This window comes from Sardina pilchardus, chromosome 14, assembly GCF_963854185.1.
Source record: "Sardina pilchardus chromosome 14, fSarPil1.1, whole genome shotgun sequence".
In the NCBI taxonomy this organism is placed as follows: Eukaryota; Metazoa; Chordata; class Actinopteri; order Clupeiformes; family Clupeidae; genus Sardina; species Sardina pilchardus.
Window position 1 is genome coordinate 2,751,443 of NC_085007.1, and position 21,634 is coordinate 2,773,076.

A 21,634-nucleotide genomic window follows, 5' to 3' on the forward strand; every position below is an offset into this window, starting at 1 on the left:
CCTTAAAAACACCTCTGTTTGCTAAAACTATTAAGCTGCTGTTGACTTGTTCACAAAGATCGCTCAGACTGTCCATGGTGGTCCTGTCAGTGCTGTCAGTGAGTGTAAACTGTTACATTGTGCTCACGAAGACAGCACACAAAATAAATGTGAGCATATGAAACAAGTCTTCAGAGCTAACCTTAATTCCCAAACACTCACATACTCCTTTGTTAGTCTTCAATTTTTTTGCATTTCAACGAAGGTGTTTACACCAAGCATGGTTTACAAAGGTTAAAGGAAAAGTAAAAATAATATTTTGTGCAATGGTGGTTATCAAAGGTGAAAAGACCACACTTATTTAATAAAAAAAAAAATACTGTATAAGAATGTTTTATTAGGAAACCAGATGGTTAGGCCTATTTAAACAGATAGCGCCCCACCTTGATCAACATTTTATAGGAGAAAGTTTTTAAATTATGTTGGTTAAAAATGATTATCGGCCGATATATCGGTTATCGGCTATTGAAACTCTCAAATATCGATATCGGTATCGGTCCTCAAAATCCCATATCGGTCGGGCTCTACTCATAATGCAGAGAGGCCATCAGCAAACCCTCAGCACAGGCATCAATGCATTTGCACATGTAGGCCGTTACATACTCACGTACTGTAGTCCGTTACATACTCACGTAGTCCGTTACATACTCATGTAGTCTGTTACATACTCCTTTAGGCCGTTACATACTCACGTAGTCCGTTACATACTCACGTAGGCCGTTACATACTCACGTAGGCCGTTACATACTCATGTAGTCCGTTACATACTCACGTAGGCCGTTACATACTCCTTTAGGCCGTTACATACTCCTTTAGGCCGTTACATACTCATGTAGTCCGTTACATACTCATGTAGTCCATTACATACTCATGTAGTCCGTTACATACTCACGTAGTCCGTTACATACTCACGTAGTCCGTTACATACTCACGTAGTCCGTTACATACTCATGTAGTCCGTTACATACCATGTAGTCCGTTACATACTCATGTAGTCCGTTACATACTCATGTAGTCCGTTACATACCATGTAGTCCGTTACATACTCATGTAGTCCGTTACATACTCATGTAGTCCGTTACATACCATGTAGGCCGTTACATACTCAGGCATGAATGCATTTGCATATGTAGGCCGTTACGGAGACGGAGTGGCACTGCCCAGTGTGTTGCGTGGAGAGGAGACGGAGTGGCACTGCCCAGTGTGTTGAGTGGCACTGCCCAGTGTGTTGAGTGGCACTGCCCAGTGTGTTGAGTGGCACTGCCCAGTGTGTTGCGTGGAGAGGAGACGGAGTGGCACTGCCCAGTGTGTTGAGTGGCACTGCCCAGTGTGTTGAGTGGCACTGCCCAGTGTGTTGAGTGGCACTGCCCAGTGTGTTGAGTGGCACTGCCCAGTGTGTTGAGTGGCACTGCCCAGTGTGTTGTGAGGAGACAGCGTGGCACTGCCCAGTGTTTTGAGTGGCACTGCCCAGTGTGTTGTGAGGAGACGGTCACGCCGTGTGTGTGTGTGTGTGTGTGTGTGAGATGTGTTTGGAGAGGGCTGAACTCTTCCCCAGACCTCTCTCAGCAAGGCTGCTGCTGCAGATAGCAGGAAATAGAATGGTCCATGTGCACAGCTGAGAAGGGAAGTGAGTCCTGGTGGAATGTCCGCTCTTCCATGCCACGAGCTGCAGATCGTCCACTGCTGCCCGGTTCATGTGGTGGAGCCCACCGCCCGCTGGCATCGTGGGCTGTTTATCTGGCGTGGTCAAGACGCCCCGTGTCGTGTCAGGTTGTTATGATGGCAGGGCAGCTCAGGTCAGCTGGGGGGGGGGGGGGGGGGGGGGAGTCCTGCCTGTTGCAGGGATTATCTCAGGCAGGATTAAGCTCCCATCACATTTGTGTGTGCGTGTGTGTGTGTGTGTGTGTGAAGCCGTGCCGTGGTAGCGTCAGCGTCCAGTACTGCACACACTCACTCTGGCCCTGATGCGGCCCTGATCTGGCCCTGATCTGGCCCTGATGCGGCTGCATCCAGCAGTGAGTTCCACCTGGAGACTTAAAGTCATCTGGGAAGGCGTGCCCACTCTGCCCACCGCACCCTGCCTATGACACACACACACACACACACACACACACACACACACACACACACACACACACACACACACACACACTCACTCCTATGCGCGCGCACACAGCCCGTGTCCAGTGAAATTGATGTTGTGGAGGAGATAATCCAGAGAGCTGCGCCCTTCCCCTGCCAGCAGATTAAGCTGGCACCATGGCACCGGAACACACACACACACACACACACACACACACACACACACACATGATCAGTGTGCCTCCACCCCCTCAGATAGGCGCTTACCTCACACCTCACACCTCTGGCCTGCAGATTCTGATTTCCAGCGTCCACTGCCACAGTCTCTCCATCCATCTCTCATTCTCTCTCTGCCTCTATCGCTCTCATTCGCTCTCTCCCTCTATCGCTCTCTTTCTCTCTCTCCCTCTATCTCTCTCTTTCTTTCTCTCCCTCTATCTCTCTTTCTCTCTCTCCTTCTCTCCCTCCCTCTTTCTCCCTCTAATTTGTTTTGCTTCTCTCACTCTTTTTCTTCATTCTCTTTTCTCTAGTGTGTGTGAGAGAGAGAGGGAGAGAGTGTGTGTGTGTGTGTGTGTGAGTGAGCCCACCTCTGAGCTCTTCCTTCATCATGCTTGTGTGCGTGTGCGTGTGCGTGTGCGTGTGCGTGTGCGTGTGTGTGTGTGTGAGTGTGTGTGTGTGTGTGTGTGTGGCCCTTAATCCTGCTGGATTGACCAGTGGTGTTTGGCCGCTGCACTGTTGTGTTGGCGCAGCTCACTGTGAGGCTGATGAGTTTTATTTTGTGTGTGTCCACTGTACAGTATTCATTTATTTAGAGGGAAGGATGCCTGGGTGTGTGTGTGTGTGAGTGCTGGGGTGTGTGATGTCTGTTTTTAGAGGTGCCATGTGTAGATGGCGGGTGTCTGCAGATTGACCAATCAGCTGTGTAGATGGCGGGTGTCTGCAGATTGACCAATCAGCTGTGTAGATGGCGGGTGTCTGCAGATTGACCAATCAGCTGTGTAGATGGCGGGTGTCTGCAGATTGACCAATCAGCTGTGTAGATGGCGGGTGTCTGCAGATTGACCAATCAGCTGTGTAGAACACAGGTCACAGAGGTCATCGAGGAGCAAGGTCATGGAGGGTTTTCAAGGTCAGCAGTAGAATTCTGATTTCGATGATGCTGAATTGAAAACTATGAGCGTAAATGTACGGACACATTTAAGTATGCAGATCATGCCAACTTAATCATCTTGCCACAGAAAAAAAATCCACCATTGAATCAGGAGCTGGTGCTCTCCACCTGAACAGTGTGGAGCCACACACACACACACACACACACACACACACACACACACACACACACACACACACACACACACACAGCCTTTGCAGTGGCTGAGTAGTGTGTCATCACTAGGGCTGAGGGATGTGTGTGTGTGTGTGTGTCTCTCGTCACCTCATCTGCATAATAATTCAGGGCTCTGTTATTAGCGTGGCCTTTGAAGTCAGAGGGGTTTGTGCCGCTGTGCCAGCATAGTACTCGTGCTACCCTTGCCTCATATGTGTGTGTGTGTGTGTGTGTGTGTGTGTGTGTGTGTGTGTGTGTGTGTGTGAGAGACAGAGAGTGTGTGTTGTCTCTGTAAGCCACTTGCATCTGGCAACTGCAGTTTAGTGTTGGCAGCTTTCCCTGTGTGAGTGTGTGTGAATGAGAGAGAGAGTTTTTATGTATTTATTCATTTCTGTATGTATTTCTGTAGCACAACACCGTGTGAGTGTGAGTGTGAGTGTGAGTGTGAGTGTGAGTGTGAGTGTGAGTGTGAGTGTGAGTGTGAGTGTGAGTGTGAGTGTGAGTGTGAGTGTGAGTGTGAGTGTGAGTGTATTTCTGTAGCACAACACCATGTGTGTTTGTGTCTCCCACTTGCTCCTTTCTGCTCTCTCTGATGTCGTCTCTGTGTGTGTATGTGAGAGAGAAAGAGAGAGAGTTGGTGTGTGTGTGTGTGTGTATTAGAGAGAAAACTCCAGGAGAGAAAGGCTATCCAGAATTTCCCTTTCAGGCTTTTGAGATTAAAGAGTTGTAGCACCACACACACACACACACACAGACACACACACACACACACACACACACACACACACACACACACACACACAGTGGGGGATTTCGTTTCTCTTTTGCTGCCCCAATGGATTGTGGAAGTCATAAAAGGCTTGCCAGCTTCATCTGTTTAAGTCTGGGGAGAATACACTCTCTCAACGCTGTGATCTCACCCGCTACTCAAATACCTCAAAGCCTGATGAACACACACACACACACACACACACACACACACAGACACACACACGACAGAACACACACACCCTACTGCCACAGCAACAGAACACATACATATACATATGCACACACACACTCACACACACTTACAACTACTGTAAACAACAACAGGAGCCCAGTTGGGCACTGATTGGAATGTGCTTTAAATGAGAGTTTGTGGATGCGCACAGGGAAGGGTCATCTCTCTACATGCTAGCGTTTATAACACAGTCATAGCATCTCTCTACACGCTAGCGTTTATAACACAGTCATAGCATCTCTCTACACGCTAGCGTTTATAACAGTCATAGCATCTCTCTACACGCTAGTGTTTATAACAGTCATAACATCTCTCTACACGCTAGCGTTTATAACAGTCATAGCATCTCTCTACACGCTAGCGTTTATAACAGTCATAGCATCTCTTTACACGCTAGCGTATATAACACAGTCATAGCATCTCTCTACACGCTAGTGTTTATAACAGTCATAACATCTCTCTACACGCTAGCGTTTATAACAGTCATAGCATCTCTCTACACGCTAGCGTTTATAACAGTCATAGCATCTCTCTACACGCTAGCGTTTATAGCACAGTCATAGCATCTCTCTACATGCTAGCATTTATAACACAGTCATAGCATCTCTCTACACGCTAGTGTTTATAACAGTCATAACATCTCTCTACACGCTAGCGTTTATAACAGTCATAGCATCTCTCTACACGCTAGAGTTTATAACAGTCATAGCATCTCTCTACACGGTAGCGTTTATAACACAGTCATAGCATGTCTCTACACGCTAGCGTTTATAACAGTCATAGCATCTCTCTACACGCTAGCGTTTATAACACAGTCATAGCATCTCTCTACACGCTAGCGTTTATAACAGTCATAGCATCTCTCTACACGCTAGCGTTTATAACAGTCATAGCACACAGGTACACACACTTCTCCTGTCTTCGTGACAGAGTGATCATGCAGTTGGAGCGTAAATTAACTGCACCTAGAAGTGTGTGTGTGTGTGTGTGTGTGTGTGTGCGCATGTTAAGCCTACTGTATGAGTTGACTAGTTGTAATGCTATTGATATGGCGTCCTGGTCCACTCTTAGCTGTTGAGCCCTGTAGTGTAGACGTCCATTACAGTGTCGTCATGGTTTTATTCTTATTCCCCATAGGTTTGCGTCTCCTCAGAACACGCCCACCTTTGGCAGTATAGCCAATCAGAGTGCTCCATCCTTCGGGAATCTGGCCCAGCAGCAGAATCCTGGGTTTGGGTCGACGGGAGGATTTGGGTCACCTGCTGGATTCGGAGGTGGTGGTGGAGGTGAGTTACAGACACTGTCACAAATGTACCTAATACACACTATATATGTGTAAATGCACGCACGCACGCACGCACGCACGCACGCACGCACGCACGCACGCACACAGAAAACTCATATACACAAACACACATATGAACAAACATACAAAACACACGCTCAAGACTGCCTCCAAGCATTCTTTACACACGCACACACACACACACACACACACACACACACACACACACACACACCTCAGTATTCAGAGTTCAGTCACAAACCCACTGAAGCATCCGTGTTTCTCCTCTGTCCTGGGAAGAAGGGTGTTGAGCATCCTGAGGCGTTGTAATGGGATTTACACACACACACACACACACACACTCAGGGGTGTATTCAGCAGTGCAGTCGTTGGCGCATGGTAATGAATGCTGCCTGTTGCCCATCTCATTGGAGAGAAGCCTCGTGTGTCTTTTCTTCTGAAACGCAAAGAAATGAAAGCAGACTGAATCACGGAGAGAGTAGGGCCTGTGTGTGCTTCATAGCGTTTGCAGACTGAATGAGAGTACGGCCTGTGTGTGCTTCATAGCGTTTGCAGACTGAATGAGAGTACGGCCTGTGTGTGCTTCATAGCGTTTGCCAGAGGACTGGAGGTGTTTGGGCCAGACTAGGGCACTAGATCTCTGTGGATGTCGGTGCCTTATGGTCTGGCTTGGTGACCAGGTGTGGGCTAGCCTTTTCTCTGTGCTACATTTAATTTATTTTCTAAAACACTTAATATTAAGGGGGTAATAGTGAATGAATCTCTTGGTTTATCTTCACAAATAATCAATTGATATTCTGTTATTCTTTTATCATTGATAAAATGTGAAAATGGTTTTAAAAATTGTAAAATATATCCTTAAGTCAGGGTTCCTACGGGGTATGGAAACCCTGGAAAAGTATGGAATTTGATTTTAGTAATTTCCAGGTCATGGAATTCACTAAAGTAGTGTGTGTTTGGTGTTAAAGGAGTAGTGTGTGTTTGGTGTTAAAGGAGTAGTGTGTGTTTGGTGTTAGTGTGTGTTTGGTGTTAAAGGAGTAGTGTGTGTTTGGTGTTAAAGGAGTAGTGTGTGTTTGGTGTTAAAGGAGTAGTGTGTGTTTGGTGTTAACCCTCTGGAGTCTAAATGCCCCCCTGGGGATTTGAAAAACTGTTCCAAACACATCTCAATCTCTGCTAGTTTTTATCCTAGAAACATATATGTGACACCAATCGTCAGGTTGTACCCTGCAAGACTATTAGCTGACCAACGTGCGAAACGGAAATGGAGAATCATTGCCAAAGCACTGAATGTTTTGCTCAAAAAAGGTATTTGTATTTAAGCATTTGTAATACTTAAAGGAGTAATGTGTGTTTGGTGTTGTTTAAAGGAGTAGTGTGTGTTCTCTCATTGGTTAAAGGAGTAGTGTGTGTTTGTTTGTATTATTTGTCATTTGAATGAGGGGAGTGGAAGAGAGGCGGGCCAGACGGTGCTTATGATTGGCTAATCAGGATTGTGTGGTCTTGCAGGTGTCAGTTGGCTGTGGTGTGTGGATGGAGAAGTCTCTGTATTGGTTGGTCTGTTATGATCAGGACGGTGACTAGAAGCTGAGTTTAGCTGTGTGTGTGTGTTAGAGGCTGTGTTTGTGTCGGAGGCTGCGTTTTTGTCGGAGGCTGTGGTTGGTTGACCTTAGAAGAGTGTGGTGGGCTGTTCAGTAAGAACAAAGCGATTTGATTGGCTGTTCTGTTGGGACAGAGGAACGTGATTGGATGTGGGGAGGTTGAAATCCCAGCAGCGGTTTCTCTTATTAACCCACATTCTGTAGCCAGCGGCCCATCCATACACACATGCCCACATTACTTACACACACACACACACACACACACGCACACACACGCACACACACTACCCCCTCCCCAACACACACATACACACATCACTGTTCAGCTCTGTGAGTGAGTGTGGATGTGTGCATGTCCGTCTATTTCAATCTTTGTGTGTGTGTGTAGAGGAGGGGGTAGTGTGTGGGTGTGTGTGTGTGTGTAGAGGAGGGGGTGGGGGACATGTGCGTATCGTATATCTTTCTGGCTGACTGGTTCTTTCTGCCCTGTTCTTTCTCTCTCTCATTCTCTCTCTCTCTCTCTCCTTCTCTTCCTCTCCTCTTCTCTCTCTCCTTCTCTTCCTCTCTTCTTTCTCTCCTTCTCTTCCTCTCCTCTTCTCTCTCTCTCCTCTTCTCTCTCTCCTTCTCTTCCTCTCCTCTTCTCTCTCCTTCTCTTCCTTCTGCTCCAGCTCAATAGATTTGAGGTCGTATAGATGTTCTCTCTTCTCTCTGTGCTGCGTTCAGTGCTACACACATCTCTCTCCCGTGTGATGTCTCTCCCTCTGTCAGACCCTCTCTTTCTTCTCTTTCTTTCTTCTCTTTCTTTCTCTCTCTCTCTCTCTCTCTCTCTCTCTCTCTCTCTCTCTCTCTCTCTCTCTCTCACTCACACACACACACACACACACACACACACACACACACACACACACACACACACAGTGTCCCTTGCCCGGGGTTAGGTTGCTGTGGGTGTCGGTGGTTGTTAAGTCATGGTGAACCCGTAGCATGGGGGCATGCTGGGTATTTTCTGCAGCCTGTTCTAATTAATAACCACATGCTTTAAGTGGCGTGTGCCCACAGCCCTGCTGCCCACAGCCCTGCTACAGTGGCATCATGTGCCCACAGCCCTGCTACAGTGGCATCATGTGCCCACAGCCCTGCTACAGTGGCATCATGTACCCACAGCCCTGCTACAGTGGCATGAGGATGGGCCGCTGTGCAGCCAATGCAGCACTGTAGTGAATAGTGCTGTGTTGATGTGTTGCTGTAGTGAATAGTGTTGTGCTGTAGTGAATAGTGTTGTGCTGTACTGAATAGTGTTGTGCTGTAGTGAACAGTGTTGTGCTGTAGTGAATAGTGTTGTGCTGTAGTGAACAGTGTTGTGCTGTACTGAATAGTGTTGTGCTGTAGTGAATAGTGTTGTGCTGTAGTGTTGTGCTGTAGTGAATAGTGTTGTGCTGTAGTGAATAGTGTTGTGCTGTAGTGAATAGTGTTGTGCTGTACTGAATAGTGTTGTGCTGTAGTGAATAGTGTTGTGCTGTAGTGAATAGTGTTGTGCTGTAGTGAATAGTGTTGTGCTGTAGTGAATAGTGTTGTGCTGTAGTGAATAGTGTTGTGCTGTACTGAATAGTGTTGTGCTGTAGTGAATAGTGTTGTGCTGTAGTGAAGAGTGAATAGTGTTGTGCTGTAGTGAATAGTGTTGTGCTGTAGTGAATAGTGTTGTGCTGCAGTGAATAGTGTTGTGCTGTAGTGAATAGTGTTGTGCTGTAGTGAAGAGTGTTGTGCTGTAGTGAAGAGTGTTGTGCTGTAGTGAATAGTGTTGTGCTGTAGTGAATAGTGTTGTGCTGTAGTGTTGTGCTGTAGTGTATAGTGTTGTGCTGTAGTGTTGTGCTGTAGTGAATAGTGTTGTGCTGTAGTGAATAGTGTTGTGCTGTAGTGAATAGTGTTGTGCTGTAGTGAATAGTGTTGTGCTGTAGTGAATAGTGTTGCGTTTTTGCTGCTGTCATCACAGCTACTTCATGGTGCTTTTTCTTTGTTGTCTTTCAGGATTTACTGGAGGTTTTGGAAACACCAATCAGTAAGTATTGATCCCGTGTGAAAAATGTTATTTGTGTGAGAGTTCGTCATTCTGTCGTCTGTAAAGTGCTATTTGTTTTATTCCTGCTGTGATGTAGCTTTTGACTAGCTGTGTGTGTGTGCACATGTGTGCGCGTGCACGTGTGTGTCTGTGTCTGTGTGTGTGTGTGTGTGTGTGTGTGTGTGTGTGTGTGTGTGTGTGTGTGTGTGTGTGTGTGTGTGTGTTAGTGTTGTCCCTTTTTGACCTTGGCTTTCTAGACATTCTCTAGATCCAGTGTGCACAGCGCAGCACAGCACAGCACAGCGCAGCACAGCGCAGCACAGGGGACTACAGCATCATCCTCTCATGCTCCTGCTCAACTACCTTCTCTCAGTCCTTCCCTCCCCCCTCTCCTCCTCTCCCTCTCTCCTTCTCTCTTCCTCTCTCCTCTCTTTCTCTCTCCTCTCCTTCTCTCCTCCCCTCTCTCCTCTCCTCCTCCTCCTCTCCCTCTCCCTCTCATCCTTCTCTCCTCCTCTCTCTCCTCTCCTCTCCTCTTTCCCCTCCTCCTCCTCTCTCCTCCTCTCCTCTCCTCCTCTCCCTCTCATCCTTCTCTCCCCCTCTCCTCCTCCTCTCCCTCTCATCCTTCTCTCCTCCTCTCTCCTCTCTTTCTCTCTCCTCTCCTCCTCCTTCTCCCCCTCTCCTTCTCTCCTCCTCTCCCCCTCCTCTTCCTCTCCTCCTCTCACCCTCCTCTTCCTCTCCTCCTCCCTCTCATCCTTCTCTCCTCCTCTCTCTCCTCTCCTCTCCTCTCTCCCCTCCTCCTCCTCTCTCCTCCTCTCCTCTCCTCCTCTCCCTCTCATCCTTCTCTCCCCCTCTCCTCCTCCTCTCCCTCTCATCCTTCTCTCCTCCTCTCTCCTCTCTTTCTCTCTCCTCTCCTCCTCCTTCTCCCCCTCTCCTTCTCTCCTCCTCTCCCCCTCCTCTTCCTCTCCTCCTCTCACCCTCCTCTTCCTCTCCTCCTCCCTCTCATCCTTCTCTCCTCTCCTCTTCCTCTCTCCTCCTCTCTCTCCTCTCCTCCTCCTCTCCCTCTCATCCTCCTCTCCTGCTCTCTTGCTTGATTTCTTTCCTGTGTCCTGTCACACATGCCCTGCCCCCATCCTCACGCTGCTGATTGGCTACAGTGACACGACATGTGCATGGTGTTGCGACACTTCCTCTTGTTGAGTCGGGAGTGGCCGTTTAGTATGAAATGTCAGTTTGCAGCTCATAATCAGTTCGTTTTAACTTGTCTCAAGTGTTTCTCACCAATGGACCACCATGTTGTTTTATTTAAACTATTCAATGCAATTTCAAATCCTCACCAGAAGCACCAACAGTCAGTGTATTTCTCCAGGTCCAAGTTTCGTTCGTTTTATGGACTAGCTGGTCGTGGAAGAGATCGTTAAAACATGAATTTTTGGGACCAAAGTTTCACAGGCACCGTTCTAGAACAATAACGAACGTACAACCGCACGCTTGCATTGGACAGTCGCCTCGCACTCAACAGAATCATTTGCATGAAGATGACTTGATTACTTCTGAATTTACTCATATGGCAACTTTCACAGTCTAACATGTACATACCATCTTACTTTCAACAAGTAAGGTCAGCCAGTTAGATATGTACACTAATATACCCCAATTTGCCTGTTAGCAAGCTAACCAGGACTAGTGGTAAACATTAGCAATACAAGAGTTAGCTAGCAAAATCGGAATATTGCAGGCGAATTTGGCTGCTTATGTACATATTCACAGCACCAATCAATTGTTTTTTTTTTTTAACACTTTATTTTTATATTTCAGTGGCGACAATACAGTTACACATCAAAACAAAACAAAAACATCAGCAACAATGACAAAAAAAACAAAAAATAAAAAACAAAACAAAAACAAAAAAGATAAAGGAAAAACACAATCTGGATGGGCATGTTTCTAAAGTATTCGATAAAGTATAATTTCAGTCAGTCTGTCATTGATATGTATACATTCCATTTGAACCATTTTTCTACACATTTATCAACTTGCAACCTTATCCTATGTGTCAAGTCTTCCATTATGTACATCTCTTTCACAAGTTTCAACCAGTCATCCCTGTCCGGTGGTTCTGGCTTATACCATTTTTTCGTTATGGCCTTTTTGCTGGCTGCAATCAAGATTTTGAATATATATCTGTCTGGCTTAGCCACAATGTTTCCTGCCAAGTTACCAAGATATAATACTGTGGAAGTCTTGGGTATTTGATAACCCAAGACTGAAACAATAACTAAGTGTACTTCATCCCAAAACTGAATAATATTAGGGCAAAGCCAGAATACGTGTGCGTGGTTCACATACCAATCAATTGTTTTAATGCAAGTCTTTTAAAAAAGTTATGTTTATGAAATTATTTAATATCTTGTAAATTTAAGAGGAGGTGTTTAGTGTCACGGCTATCCCTCATTCTAATGCAAGTGAATGGCGCTCTTCATTTTTCTATCCCCTAAAAATACCCGAATGTTCCAAAATAACGGAAAGTACCCTGATGGTCGAACCAAAGATCCTTAAATACCCTTTCTAAATAAACCGTCTCTGGTCGAACTCATCTATTGTCTGGGCAACTTTAGAATGTTGGGGTTTGTTAGGCATTGTCTGGGCAACTTTAGAATGTTGGGGTTTGTTAGGCATTGTCTGGGCAACTTTAGAATGTTGGGCATTGTCTGCGTAACTCTAGAATGTTGGGGTTTGATAGGCATTGTCTGGGCAACTTCAGAATGTTGGGGTTTGTTAGGCATTGTCTGGGCAACTTTAGAATGTTGGGGTTTGATGGGCATTGTCTGGGCAACTTTAAAATCTTGGGCATTGTCCGAGCAACTTCCGAATGTTCCGGTTTGTTGGGCATTCGCTGGGCAGTGTGCAAGCACCTTATGAGTGTGAATACCGAGGGCATCGCTGACCTGAACCGGAGTGTTCCCAGGAGAGACTGGCGAGCTGGCCGGCGCTGTCTGAGTCAGGTTGTACTGGAGACCGGTCTCGTTGTCTCTGATCTTGTTGCCCTCTTGTCCTCCAATCATACTGATCCATCAAGGGGATGTATTTCTGTGAAGCGTCATAAAGGCTCTATCTTGTGAATCTCAGGTTCTGGATGGGCTCTGACTTATGGCTTATTATGGCTTAATAATCACAGTTGTAATCGCAATATGATCCAACGCAATTATTTAATCGCAATTAGGTGCACTGGGCATGCTCACCAGTCAGGAGTGGCACACATTAGAGACATTTGGAACATTGAACTGATTTATTTCATTGACATTCAAGAAAGATATCACAATGGCACTATCTGTCTGTGTCACTGAAGAGGTCAGAGGTCAGTGCGCTTCTCGTCCTCCTGCTGTTCCGCTGTCCCAGCATCCTCCTCTGCCCATGCCCCCCCCCCCACATAGACCCATGTGTGTGTGTGTGTGTGTTGTGTTAAAACACTCCTAGACGGCTGGAAGGAACCTCAGAAGGGAACATTCAGAGTTTTTTTTTACCCCATCAAGTTTTTCAGCAACATCTTTTCTTTTTTTTTTTCTTTTTTTTGGTGTGTTTCCTGGTTTTTCTCTAGGTCTTCTCAGTCCGGTTTCGGCGGTTGGAGAAGCTAGTTAAAGTAGAGACTGCCTGAGAGCTCGACCTACGTGTCTGCAATCAAGCTTTTAACGAGCGAGCGAGTGAATGAGTTGATGGACACGTCGCCGCAAGGCTAGGAGGAGAGGAATGGGTGTGGGGGAGGGCGAGAGACACACGGAGAGATGGACACACACACACATCGCTGGACACTGAGAGAGTGTGTCTGACCACAGGGAGCCTGGCAGAAGCCCTTACTGAGGATGCACTGTGGAGTGTGGAACCAAACTCACAACTATCAACAGCATGCTAACTAACCTGCACACGTTGTCATTTATTTGTTATTTATGTTTAAGTGTTGTCTATTTTAAACATTAGTAGCAGTCGGCAGTAGAAGATTATGTTTTTAGTTATCCCAGTGAGACCCAGTGAGTATGAATGAGCCCCATTTAACCCAATGGCAGTTTAATGTGTGCTTCAGACCACTGGAGCAGCTCTTGGTGTGTGTGTTAGTGTAGACGGCGTACTCACACACACACATGCAGGGACTTTAGTTTGCCTGCTGTCTGTTAGTGTAGACAGCATACTCACACACACACACACATGCAGAAACTTCGTTTGATTCCTCGGAACACACTTCAGTGGTTTCCACCAGGCTTGTGCAAAATGGAATTACAGGAAGTGGAATTAAATTCATTGCAATTCAGAGAAATTCGTTCTAACCAAATATCAGTGTGAATGTGATGGTTTTAACCCCTTCAGACCCGCATTTTTTCTGTTGAGCAAAAAAAAGTATATTCAGCTAATTCTTACTCCTATCCAATGAAGAAATAAACGTGAAAAAACGGGTGTAAAATGACATGAGATCTTAGGGGAAATACACTATGTTTTTAACATAGTAGTCTTGAAACAAATAATCCCACATTTAGAACTGAATGTTTTCATGTGTCTTAAAGAGGAATTATGCAGGATTGGCGATTTCATCTCTGGTTTCGGTTTCGTTTTTCGTTTTTGCTCGTTTTATGCTTGCATATTTCTCTGCAGAGCCTCCCCGACAGCTTTAGCGTGTATATTTATACATATATAGGCTATATATAAATATATAAATTGCAAGCGTGGTTCTTCTTGTTCCTTACGCGTCTCAGACTTCCAGATGTAAACAGCAGACGATCGTCTCCTGAACAAGTTGCAAGGTTGCAATAGCGGATAGGGACACTGGGGGCGGGAGGAAATATTACTGTTTTCAATAAAACTGGTCAGTCAAGCAAAACAACGATTTCTAAGCGATTTTATGACTATGAAAAAGTTGCATAGGGTCTCTTTAATGTTTTATGTCTGAGAGCAGGTCAAAACATGCACATTAAGTCAAAAAAATTATGATTGTGTTTAAACTCTTATGCATATGCCCCATTTTTTGCCCAGCATTGCACATCATCTACTTAGGAAGGCATTGCTCCTACATACTTTGGCCTATCAAATGACCTCTTTGGACGTCCGAGACCCTGTAGTTTCTTAGGAAACAATCAGGATAGCTGTGTGATCAAGTATATGTGTGTGTGTGTGTGTGTGTGTGTGTGTGTGTGTGTGTGTGTGTGTGTGTGTGTGTGTGTGTGTGTGTGTGTGTGTGTGTGTGTCTACATGTGTGCATTTATCTTTATATTTGTGTGTGTATGCGCGTGTGTGTGTGTGTAGTGTACAGTCGCTACATGTACACTACATGGTCCCCCATGAACCAAATTGCACCAAACTTGGCATACATTCAGAGGGAGCCATAATGATCCTACACTTTATGCAGTTTGGAACCTGTCAACCAAAGATACCTGCGATTACAATGCCCCATTTTTGCTTTCTCAACTTTGACTAGGTGGCACTATACATGAAATAAGTTGTTATGGGATGGGTTGACATGGCCCCTAGGCCCTGCGGTTCTGGAGATATTCACAGAAAACTGTCAGACCATCTACAGGCCAGTTGGTGTACAGTCACTAAATGTACACATAAATTCATTTATTATATGGTCCCCCCATGAACGGAGTTCCATGAACCTTGGCATGCATTCAGATTCAACATCTCAATTTTGCTTTATCATTTTTAACTAGGTTGGTGAGAGTTGGCTCACCAAAATTAATGAGCACAGATTACTTTTTTTTTTTATCATTTTGCATATTGCTGTTAATACAGAACTCAAAAGTACAAACCAGCACTGGCCCTCATTGTTTAGCACAGAGTCTACCCCAAACAAAATGTCTGAAATGTTTGGACAACCATTTTTGAAGACTTGGATAAAGTAAAGCATTCTGGGAAATGAAGTGCTGTCCAATATTTTTTTTCACAGTTTCAAAGTTATTACAATTTTAATGATCAGTTTTATGCAGCACATATCGTATTTGTAATGCCATTGTGTGGTACAAATTACTACAAATTTGTACTATTTTCTGTACAAAAAAGTGTTGTGTACATAAAGTATGTCCATAAAATAATATCTGTATGAAATACATGTTGCGATCATATATGCATCCTGTGAAGAATCATTATTAAGTACAATTTAAATGTCATGAATTTCTCTGAATTTAATGGAATTCCAATTCAACTTCCTGCAATTCGAATTTGAATTGCAATTCCACTTCCTGTTTGCAACCTCAATTCAAATTCAAACTCAAATTCAAGAATTGAATGGGAATTGTGGGGTCATTCTCAATGAATGAATGGACTGTGTGTGTGTGTGTGTGTGTGTGGGGTCATTCTCAATTCAGTTCAGAATTTTGTACAACCCTGGTTTCCACCAGAGCCCTGTGGCCGTCCTTTCCCAGCTACCCGTGTGTGTGTGTGTGTGTGTGTGTGTGTGTGTGTGTGTGTGTGTGTGTGTGTGTGTGTGTGTGTGTGTGTGTGTGTGTGTGTGTGTGTGTGTGCCCTATCTCCTCTCCCTCCAGCTGGGTCAGCACTGATTTCAGATGTGCCTTTTTTTCCCACTAACGAGTAATCTGGCCAAGACCATATACCACACACACACACACACACACACACACACACACGCACACACCCATCCAATGTATTGATGTAGTTTAAGTAGGCCACAGTTAGCCTGATGAGGCAGAACATTCTCCTTCTGAATGATTCCGTACGTGGTTGCTCTCTGACTTTAAAGCTGTGTACAAAAAAAGAACAATAATGGAAAGCCAAAAAATAAACAATGCCATTTTCACCCTGGGCTGCCTGTAGTCTCATCCTGTGGGCTGCCAGTAGTCTTGTGCTGTAGTCTTGTGCTGTGGGATTTGTAGTCTTGTGCTGTAGTCTTGTGCTGTGGGATTTGTAGTCTTGTGCTGTGGGATTTGTAGTCTTGTGCTGTAGTCTTGTGCTTTGGGCTGCCTGTAGTCTTGTGCTGTGGTCATGCTCTCTGTATTTTGTAATGCTTCAGTGTGCATCTCTAATAGGTTAGCTCTGTTGTTTTAATAATGAGTGCCTGAAGCTTAGTTTCTCTTCCTCCCTCTCTTGTTCTCTCCCTCTTCCTCTCTCTCTCACTCCCCCTTCTCTCTCTTCTCTGTCTCTCCATCACACGGAGGTTTTGGCTGCCCTGTTCCTTTGCTCTGTAGCGGTGTGTGTGGTTAGTGAGCGGCAGTGGTGTGTGTGTGTGTGTGTGCACGAGTGGCAGTGGTGAGTTTTGGGCAGTGTAGCGGAGCCGTGTAGGACGTTATGGTTCCGCTTCACTGTGTCTCCGTCGGGAGGAGCTGTGAGCAGTGGACCACGCTGTCCGCACGTGTTGGCAGCAGTACTTTTATTTATGTGTGTGTGTGTGTGTGTCTGTTTGTGTGTATGTATGTATATTAGTTTTATTTTATTTGTGTGTGTGGGGTGTGGGGTGCGGGGTTTGAGTTAGGGTGTGTGTATGTGTCTGTAGGCAGGTATATATTCTTGTCCTTTCTTACCCCCTCTCTCTAGTGTATATATCTGTAGGCAGGGCCGGTGGTTTCCCAGAAGCCTTTGCAACAACCGCAGCAGCAACAGGTGCCCCCATCCCCCTCCCTCATGCTCAGGGTGGTGGGGTGGGGGGGGGGCTCTAATATTAGCCCCCACCAGGCTGAGCGAGTGGAGCCTGGAAGCTGCCGCACGTCTCTGCCTCCATTCCAGATCACTGGGGGAGAGCACTGCAGCCACAGATATATAGATATAGAGATATGACTAGATATGACTACATTTAGATATATATATATGTGACAAGATATGACTAGATCTAGATACATGTATATATATATCTGTGACTGCGGCCACAAGTGCTGCTGAATATGTAGATCATATAGATGAAGTTTTGGAGGACAGATTTAGTCTTGCCTGCTCAGCCTACTGTTGTCTGCTGTTGGAAAATGGGTACGAGTAATACACACACACACACACACACACACACACACACACACACACACACACACACACACACACACACATATACCTGTGTAGTGATTGGGTACAAGTAAGGGCTTAATCCAGACATGTGTAGTGATTGGGTACGAGTAAAGTCTTAATCCAGACGTGTGTAGTGATTGGGTACGAGTATCGGCCACCACAATGTAACGCCTACTGTAGGTGTAGGCCGACTGCGGTCCAGATATTCACTATCGAGTGTCTGCCCTGTGCTGTGTCCAGACCTTTGCCCAGACAGACACAAAGATGGCATAGTTGGCGTGTGCCCCCTCCCTGGGCTGCGCTCCGTCTCTACTCCGTGCCCATCGGGCGTGTGCCCCCTCCCTGGGCTGCGCTCAGTCTCTACTCCGTGCCCATCGGGCGTCTGCCATGCTGTGCTGCCCGCTCTGCCCTCTCCGCCCCGAGGGCACGCCTGGCGTGAGGAGCGCTGGGAGGCGGCGGCAGGGTGGCGCATTGTTTTTTTTTTATTTTATTTTTTTATTTGTTTATTTAAAAGGGACAATGCACATCAATTAACATTCTTTGTTTACACTCAAAATGTAAATGTGCCAGAGTTAGCAAAAGAGCTAGTTTTCATCTGTAGTCCCTCTGTAGTCCCTCCCATCTGTAGTCATCTGTAGTTGTGGGGTGTGAAGAGGGCTGCTGTGGCGTGTGCCAGCTGTGTGGTACGGGGGCACTGCCCAGGATCTCTGTCTGTGTGGTACGGGGGGCACTGCCCAGGATCTCTGTCTGTGTGGTACGGGGGCACTGCCCAGGATCTCTGTCTGCTGTGGCGTGTGCCAGCTGTGTGGTACAGGGGCACTGCCCAGGATCTCGGTCTGCTCTCCCTCCAAGACGTCGGCCTCCCAGAGCTCTGTGTCCACTGGCCATGGCACTCTACAGAAAGCTCTCCGAATCTCACTCTGGTTGTCATAGCGACTTAATCAATAGATTTGTCATCTGCTTTCAGCAGTCAAGGTTATCCATGGGCAGACATGTTTGGGTAGTGTGTGTGTGTGTGTGTGTGTGTGTGTGTGTTGATTAATGAATGAAATAAATACATGTAAAAGAAGAAAGAGGAATATGTGTGTGTGAGCTGGTGCACACGTATCAGCTGGCTACTGACTTCCAGTAGGCTGCTTATTGAAACGTCTCATCTCCTGATAGCGCAGGCGGCCTGAGCCCCTTTTGTTCCTCTTAAGCTGTCTGAGTGTGTTGGCGTCTCCCCAGCAGTGCAGCGATGCTCCGTCTCACGGCACGTCTCCCCAGCAGTGCAGCGATGCTCCGTCTCACGGCACGTCTCCCCAGCAGTGCAGCGATGCTCCGTCTCACGGCACGTCTCCCCAGCAGTGCAGCGATGGCTCCGTCTCACGGCACGTCTCCGTCTCACGGCACGTCTCCGAGTAGCGAGAGATCGGCGCTCCGTGTCCCTCTGACATCACCTCGACTAGACTCCGCTCCGCAACTGCTCCGATCACGCCCTGATGTTTTTATATGAGCCTGCGTCTGACATCATAACGCGTCTCACCTGCCACGGCACGCCAGCAGGTACACATACGGGCGCCGGCCAGACAGCAGCCTCGACCGGAGCGGTTGGGGTTTAAGCCTAGACCGGAGCGGTTGGGGTTTAAGCCTAGACCGGAGGGGTTGGGGTTTAAGCCTAGACCGGAGCGGTTGGGGTTTAAGCCTAGACCGGAGCGGTTGGGGTTTAAGCCTAGACCGGAGCGGTTGGGGTTTAAGCCTGGACCGGAGGGGTTGGGGTTTAAGCCTGGACCGGAGGGGTTGGGGTTTAAGCCCAGACCAGACCAGACCAGTTGGAGTTTAAGCCTAGACTGGAGCGGTTGGGATTTAAGCCTAGACTGGAGGGGTTGGGGTTTAAGCCCAGACCAGACCAGACCAGTTGGGGTTTAAGCCTAGACCGGAGTGGTTGGGATTTAAGCCTAGACCGAAGTGGTTGGGGTTTAAGCCTGGACTGGAGCGGTTGGGGTTTAAGCCTGGACTTGAGGGTCCCTAGAAGTCCCTATGCTCGAGATGTGTATCGTCTGACATATAAGCAATATCTTTAAAAGATTATCAGAAAATTAACGCATTTCACATCCTCAAATTCCGTGGCTGCGCTGCAAAAAAATCTAATCAAGCGTTATTAATCTTATATTAAGATCGAAAATCTCTTTGGAATTGTTTTTATGGTTATGGTTATGGTTATGGTTATGGTTATTTAGCAGACGCCTTTGTCCAAAGCGACATACAAATAAATAACAATACAAATTAAATTAACAGTGAACAATTACAAAATAGGGAGAATAGCAATATTATCAATATCAATAATCATTTTAAGCACTAACCTAATGAGAAATAAAACAGTGAAATGAGAAAAGCAATCAAATAAGTCACTCAATTAATTATATAATAACAATAACTATAGCATGGTATGGCTAAATTTAAGGACAATAGCAAAATAAGTGTCAAATTATATCAATGGACAAACTATAACTAAACAACACTATTATACAAACCATAACACATAACAAACATGTAGATACTTGCCTAGCGCTCAAAATAATTTTGACTTGTTTTTTTTTTTTTTTTTTTTGTCTTATGAGAAATTTGATCATAATGAACTGGCAGTTCACTTGATTTTTTTCATATCTTAAAGCAAGTAAATTCGGGCTGGCTTTCAGGCTAGGTTGAAACACTTTTGTTAGCTGGTAGCACGGGTGTTTTGGAACATGTGGAAATGGTTAAAGCTAAAAGCTAAAAGCTAAAAATCCGACACACACCTCCATGGAGTTAGCCTGGCACGCCCTCCCAGTGACGCAACGCCGTCAGGCTTTTGCTGCTGGTCTGGTCAACTGCTCATTGAGAAGGATTTCTGAGTTCCCGAAATCTGCGGAACTGCCCCCTTTGGTCGAGAACCAATCAACTTTGAGCAGCTCCAACGGCTCTGGGTAGAGGCGTGTTCAAGGCAGCGGAAAGAGTGTTGTTATTGGTTTAAACTCGGCAATCCGCTTTCTGACATCTACCAGTAGCAAACCGAGGCACTTAAAGGAGGCGGGTCAACCAGCGCTGGCAAGAAACCGTGATAGCACAGGCTGTTGGTCAGACTAAAGTCTCGCAGAGCCTTTGAAAGTCGATGGTAATCAGGCTACCATGGAGTGGCCAAAGCTCCTGAACACTCAAACATTCAGCTCAGGAAAACATCTCAAACACCTCGTGCGTGCTTGCGTGCGTGCGTGCGTGCGTGCGTGCGTGCGTGCGTGTGTTTGAGAGGGAGAGAGTCTATGCACTCTAACCCATAGCCCTTGAGTTCTGTATGTACTGAATGCTATTTGCTCCTGATAGGAAATGCCATGTACATCTTAACTGGGTTTAGTGGTAAACTGCACATTTCATACTGTATGTGATCACCATGTGGAGCAAAGGCCCCCAGGAGAAGGGGTGTGTGTGTGTGTGTGTGTGTGTGTGTGTGTGTGTGTGTGTGTGTGTGTGTGTGTGTGTGTGTGTGTGTGTGTTGGTCCTGTCTCCCCCTGAGTGAGGAGAGTGGCCCTGGTGCTGCTGGTGCCCATGAACATGAATCATCATTAGTGTGTGTCGCTATGCTCTGCAGCTGTGTGTGCGCGCGCGCACTATGCAGCTTTCTGGAAGGAGCTCTAATCTGGTTATGTGCCTTTTAAGAGGATTAGTCTCTCTTGTCCATTTTTTTGTGTTTCTGTCTCTCCGTGTGTGTGTGTGTGTGTGTGTGTGTGTGTGTGTGTGTGTGTGTGTGTGTGTGTGTGTTTCAGGAAACATCCTCCTTGGATGTCCTTCCATATATACTTTTCACCTGAATAATGCCCTTCTACTGTCAATGTAACTGATTGGTCTGTCTTGCAATGAGATGCCATGGCACATAGCCCTAACACTAGCACATAGCCCCAACACTAACACATAGCCCTAATACTAGCACATAGCCCCAACACTAACACATAGCCCTAACACTAGCACATAGCCCTAACACTAGCACATAGCCCTAACACTAGCACATAGCCCCAACACTAGCACATAGCCCTAACACTAGCACATAGCCCTAATACTAACACATAGCCCTAACACTAGCACATAGCCCCAACACTAACACATAGCCCCAACACTAACACATAGCCCCAACACTAACACATAGCCCTAACGCTAGCACATAGCCCTAACACTAGCACATAGCCCTAACACTAGCACATAGCCCTAACACTAGCACATAACC

At 46.2% G+C, this 21,634-nt stretch overlaps 1 protein-coding gene across 3 annotated transcripts in view; it reads left to right on the forward strand.

Moving 5' to 3' along the window:
- The window catches only part of nup214 (nucleoporin 214), a 113,720-nt gene that overhangs the window by 90,289 nt on the left and 1,797 nt on the right, over window positions 1-21,634 (forward strand). For 2 of the 3 annotated variants that reach the window (XM_062554572.1, XM_062554570.1), the window contains 2 exons: window positions 5,589-5,738; window positions 9,379-9,411. In XM_062554572.1, the coding sequence (XP_062410556.1) occupies window positions 5,589-5,738; window positions 9,379-9,411 (183 nt within the window). The remainder of the gene's footprint in view (window positions 1-5,588; window positions 5,739-9,378; window positions 9,412-21,634) is intronic. The other variant, XM_062554571.1, reaches the window with a different exon arrangement.